We start from the raw sequence: 5,630 nt of genomic DNA, 5'->3' as shown, positions 1-5,630 counted from the left end.
CTTTTTTGTTTGGGATGTCTCCCGTACGATAGCTTAATATACAGTTTAGGAAAAACGTTACCGGAAATGTTATTAGTTTTTTAATATTTTTAGTAAAGCGTTTCCTAAAACATTATTTTTTCTTCCGGAAATGTTAATATTAGGCGCTACCTAAAATGTTATATTTTCTACTGGTTTTTTACCGGAAATTAACATTTCCGGTAGAAAAAATAATGTTTTTGGTAGCGTTTTACTGGAAATGTTAAGAAGCCAATAACATTTCCAATAGCGTCTTTCCTTAGCCGTATATTAGGTTGCCATACGACAAAACTATCCCTTTTTGTTTGTTGGATTCACTGCACAAATTTAAAACCAAACATAACATAAATCCAATGAATTGAACATCTTTTCTTTTTTCTACATAGAGGCCTTTAAACGACCATTTTTTCTTTTGAGGCTGGTAGCGATCGGTTTCGGCTGTTCGTATTCAATATGGTAAACCGCATGTGTCAAAATAAATACATGCATATAGTTACGATTTTAGTAATAAAAAGGAGTAAACTATGCATTTAGTACTTAAATTATCAGTTTGATTTTGTTTTAGTATCTAATTTTTTTTTCAAAATCGTTTAGTTTTCATTTCATTTTCGTATCCCACCGTTAAAAACTTAAATGCGTTTAGCACCTAAACTATCAGTTTTGGTCTGTTTTAGTACTTAAACTTTCATTTTTTTAAAAACTCAACGTAAAATTTTGAAAGGGGTACTAAAATGAAACAAAAAACTAAAATTTTTAACAGCGGGTACTAAAATGAAACAAAAACTACACTCTATGAATGATTTTGAAAAAAATTAAAAGTTTAGGTACTAAAACGAACCAAAACTAATAGTTTAGATACTAAACGCATTTTACCCTAAAAAGAAGGGTAAAATACACCCATCACCATTAATTATGGATGGACTTTATTTTGATCATCGATCTTTCAATTTTATCAATCAAGTCTTGTAACTATTTAAATGATATAAACCAAATCACTATAACGTTACATTTAACGAAAGAGTTAACGTAACAGCTAATAAAGCTTATATAATTATACAATTTTGTTCTCAATACTTGCACATTCTATCATTTGATCTTAATTTTAATGCGTCACCACCTTATTAGAAGATTTTTTATTAAATTAGTTTAAAATATAAAAATCTTTAACTCATTTTTATTATAAATCTTGTATTAATTATGTTTTAAAATACATATACAATATTTAAGTATAAATAAAACATTAGATTTATTTTAATGGTTTAAGTACTCTCAGACAACGAGGTTTGGGTCCTCATTTTTATTATGGAGTTGTAATCCAAAACCAAGGGTTGTATTTGGACCAGTGGTTAGAGTGTCTCACCTTCTTTTATGCTCATGTTTCATCCTATCCAACTCTAATCTTTTTCAATTTATTTTCCTTCCAAAAAAACATTTAATCATGTGCTGACACATGTTACACTTGATTTAAAAATTAAATTTTTGAATTAAATTAAAATTAAGACCGAATTGATAGAATGTGTAAAAATGAGGATCAAATATATAACTATATCAAATTTATTAATTGTCCGTCGATTCCTGCACCAAATGTTAGCATCATGTGTCTTGATTGATATCATTTAAATAGTTAAGTGATTTGATTAGTAAAATTAAAAGATCAATAACCACAATACAATATGCTCATAGTTAAGTGGCCACAGTTGCGATTTACCCTAAGGGTGCGTTTGGTTCACGGAATGTAAGATTACCAGTGGGAATAAAAGATTACCAAGGAATAGGATTACTGGGAATGTTGTATTTTTTGTTTGATTGGTTTAGCAGGAATGTAAGATTACCGTGTTTGATTAAAGGAATAAAAGATTATTGGAATGTATATTTGGTCAATTTATCTTTATTATATATTTGTTTTTTAACAAGTTGGAAAATATTTATATATTTTCTTTAAAAAAATTAAATTCATAAAATTTATATAATTTTTTACAAAATTGAAAATATAAAAAGATTTAATGAAAGGGTAAAATTTTATTTTAACTCCCGAACTTCATATAAAATTTTAATTATATATTTTTTTGTAAATCTAAAATAGTTTAAGGATAAATTTATAATTTAACATTCGTAGAATTTTTATTATTCAATGACAGAATAAGGATATTTTTGAAAGAAAAAAAGATTAAGGGCATTTTAGTCCAAAATGTCGGCAATCCAACAATACCTAAGGAATGAGAGGTAATGACATTCCCGATAATATACCCCAAAAAATCTACTATTGGTAATGAAATATTACCGGGAATGACATTCCCGGCCAACCAAACTAGAAAATATAGATTTCATTCTCATGAAAATCTCACATTCTCCCACTAAATACACCCTAAAAAGAACCTTCCATTCGGCTGCTTGTTAGACCCTTGCAGAAATAACGGGAATGACACTGCAGACAGTAACGGACAAGGACGTCTTATGTACAAAGCAAAAAGTGAAAGGATCAAAAGTGAAAAAGGGTAGAGTTAGTGTGCTTTAATGTTCCTTTTGGATGGTCCATTTGAGGGTGACCACAAACATGCACTTTATCATTCCTATTTCTTTCTCGCCGTCGTAATATTAGGTTCATTCAATGACTCCAAAAGTTGGTATTGAAGCTGAAAATTCTTCACCCAATTTTACCATTTTGACACAATGCTCTAACAAGGCCTCAAGCTGGATGCATGTGCCCTAGTCTCGATGACTTTAAGGAATCGGTGGATCCATAAATATTTTTTATCATAAATATATCAAGAACGTAACATCTTTTAAAAGGATAGCCATAAATAAAATTTTAGTATGGGCATCAGATCCGTCCCAAATGGTACGGAGATTTTGTGCTACTTTTAAAAATAAGATCTCTAAAATATTTTATAATAAAGATTAATTTGTCAAATTTAAAATTAGGAGGGATCTACGAGATTTTTTTTTACCAAAATTCATCATAAAAATGATTAAAGATATTGTCAAAACATTCGTTTATAATTCTCTCTACCATTTTTTCCAAGAAGTAAACGAAAAGATTATTTTTTCTCCAAGTATTGAAAAAGATTAAAAATTATTAAGTATTTGAATTTAAATATTCAGAACAATAAATAAATTATTTAAATAATATTTAAATTAACAAGTACCTAAAATACTATTTTACAAAAAAAAATGGGAACCTTCCGCATGGCTACCCTTAATATACCCTAACATAAGTAGAATGTGAAGTTATTTGAAATATTATGATCATTACCTAATATATATTTATATAAATTCATTGACCTAGTTCATAAAAGAGAGTATTGTTTTATTTAAAGATTTCGAGTTTGAACAGTTACTTTTACGTGGTGTGTATTACTAAAAAGTTAAAAAAAAAATATTATCTTATAAGCATATTAGAATATTAGAAAATTTTACGTTTACATATTATTATCACTTAAAATTTAAATTTTTTTTTATATTAACAGTCTATTTTATTAATATTATTTACTCTATATAAAACTTGGTAGATAATAAGAATGGCCTTCCTTGGATTTCATGAAAGGTCTAATGTACAAACTAAACGTAGCAAGTAGCAAAAAACATAGGGCTTTAGATCATACGACTTAAACACCATATGGGATTCATCCTGTTTAATATTGATTCAATTACGGTGTATTCACTCACACCATTTCTGATACGTACTGCATGAACTCGGGATCAATCTCAACCGCCGACATGGTATCAGGCGCCAGAACAACCTCCAGATCAACGCTCCCATCTCCTTCTCTTCCAGGAAAGGCTGAGATCTTCCCATCAAACTTGTTGGCCCTACCACTCCTCACCGCCAAAGGTCGACCCCACCCGAAATCATTATCGTACATCGGAAATCTTGGAGAACTTCCCATGGTGATAGACGCACCGTCAGCGTTCCCCAACGGAAACAGCCTCGGTTGCATCTCCCAATCCGCTACACCTCTCCGCACGGTATCATCATCGTGAGCCACCACGTTTTTGTGGAGCAGATCGGCGGCCCAGCTCAAGTCCTTCGCCAGTAACTCGCCGGCCTGAGCGTAAGTCGGAATACTCTGAATCGCGTTGCCGAAATAGTACGGCTTGAGCTTTGGGTCAAGCCGGTGACGGCAGTTCACCGCCATCCTAAACGTCGTCGTTTTCGTCGGCTCCAGTTTCCTAGCGCGTGTTACCGACCTCCACAGATGAGCACAAAGCGATTGGAATGACGAAATCTCATCAGTTCTGTTCTTTACCTTACCGTTTATTTCGTTGTTAACGGATTTCCAACTGTCATTACAGATCTTTCCTACAAGCTCGGAGTTCGTTTGTTTAGTTAATAAACAACCATAATTAGCTCTGTATTTAAGTTTTAAAATCGCTTCTCTACTGAAATGAAGAATCCTTTCCCTCAACGGCTCGTCGGCGGCGAAAGTAACGGTGGGTCCTCCGGGAGGGAATTTAAGCACTGCTTGAGAATTAAACACCGTTTCACGACAGAAATCGGGAGTTCTCGATATTTTCAGAGCCCCTTTAGTAATCTCAGCAAAGGTGTTGATAAAGTGCCATAACGAAGTCCCGTCCGTCACGGCGTGGTTCACAGAGCACCCGATGAAAACCCCGTCGACTAACTCGGTTACCTGAACCGCGACCAAGGGCTTGAAGTGACCGGAGTAACTAAGCGTCCTGTCAAAGGTGAAGAACCCTTTGACACAATCCGGGACATCGCCGGGACACAAAACTTTCCGAACTTCAAGATTAGGGGATTTCACCACAACAAAATCGACGCCAGCATTGTTGCAGGTGATGTGTAGGTGACCGTCGTGGTCGGTGGTGAGACGGCCTGCCAAAGGAAGGAAGTGGGAGAGAGTAGTGGAAAGGGATTGTTTAAGGGAATCAACGAGTTCGTCGAATGGATAAGGAGGAGATGTCAGTAAAACGCCTTTTTGAATGTACTGACATGAAAGCATAGGGATGTCAGAAACTGAGAGCTTTAAGGTTCTGATGTCGGATTTTCTCTCCGGGAAAACCGTGCATCTTGAAACAAGACTAAAACAAGAGGAAGAAGGCATGGTTATGTGTTTATCTTCAAGGGTTTTTCTTGGTTCTTGTTTTTTTTTTATGGTTTTTGCAGATCAGTGGAGAAAAAGTGGGGTGAGGGATGGAGGAGGGGGGAGATGGGGTTTATATAGGAGAGGGGAAGGACTTGAGTTCATGAACTTTGAACAAAAAGGAGGTTTCCTGGTAGTTGTTTCTTTACCCCAAAAATAATTATAAAAAAGGGGTCATCCATAGGTGCTACAATATCGGTTCTTCTTCCGGGAAAGGTCGAAAATTGAAGCAGACATCTCCAGGAAGCTGATGAACTTACTAGTTATGTCTTTGCCTAAATTACTTTGACTAAACATCAACCAAATACCATCATTTTAAACGTGAAATTCTTTGTTGTTCTCACCAAGATACAATTTAAGTCAAAATACATTAACCAAATATCATCAGAGTGGTACATCAGAATCAATTATTTTGAGACAATTTAAGTCAAAATACAATGAATTTTCAGAACGGAAAACCCACGAAACTAACGTATGAACAACCTTGTTATCTATTCCGAGAGACATATA

At 33.9% G+C, this 5,630-nt stretch overlaps 1 protein-coding gene across 1 annotated transcript; it reads right to left on the bottom strand.

Moving 5' to 3' along the window:
• Window positions 1-3,528: 3,528 nt before the first annotated feature.
• On the bottom strand, window positions 3,529-5,162 carry LOC120209503 (BAHD acyltransferase DCR-like). Its single transcript, XM_039208501.1, has one exon. It carries the CDS (start codon window positions 5,079-5,081, stop codon window positions 3,681-3,683), a length of 1,401 nt encoding a protein of 466 aa, XP_039064432.1. The 5' UTR covers window positions 5,082-5,162; the 3' UTR covers window positions 3,529-3,680.
• Window positions 5,163-5,630: the final 468 nt, after the last annotated feature.

The sequence above is a fragment of the Hibiscus syriacus genome, unplaced genomic scaffold (assembly GCF_006381635.1).
Source record: "Hibiscus syriacus cultivar Baekdansim isolate YM2019G1 unplaced genomic scaffold, ASM638163v2 tig00018999_pilon, whole genome shotgun sequence".
NCBI lineage: Eukaryota > Viridiplantae > Streptophyta > Magnoliopsida > Malvales > Malvaceae > Hibiscus > Hibiscus syriacus.
Note: the sequence above shows the minus strand (reverse complement) of the source record. Positions and strands in the feature narration are given on the sequence as shown.

Bases quoted from the DNA above. Each gene is read 5' to 3' on its own strand.
- LOC120209503 (XM_039208501.1), bottom strand. From the start codon at position 5,081: ATGCCTTCTTCCTCTTGTTTTAGTCTTGTTTCAAGATGCACGGTTTTC.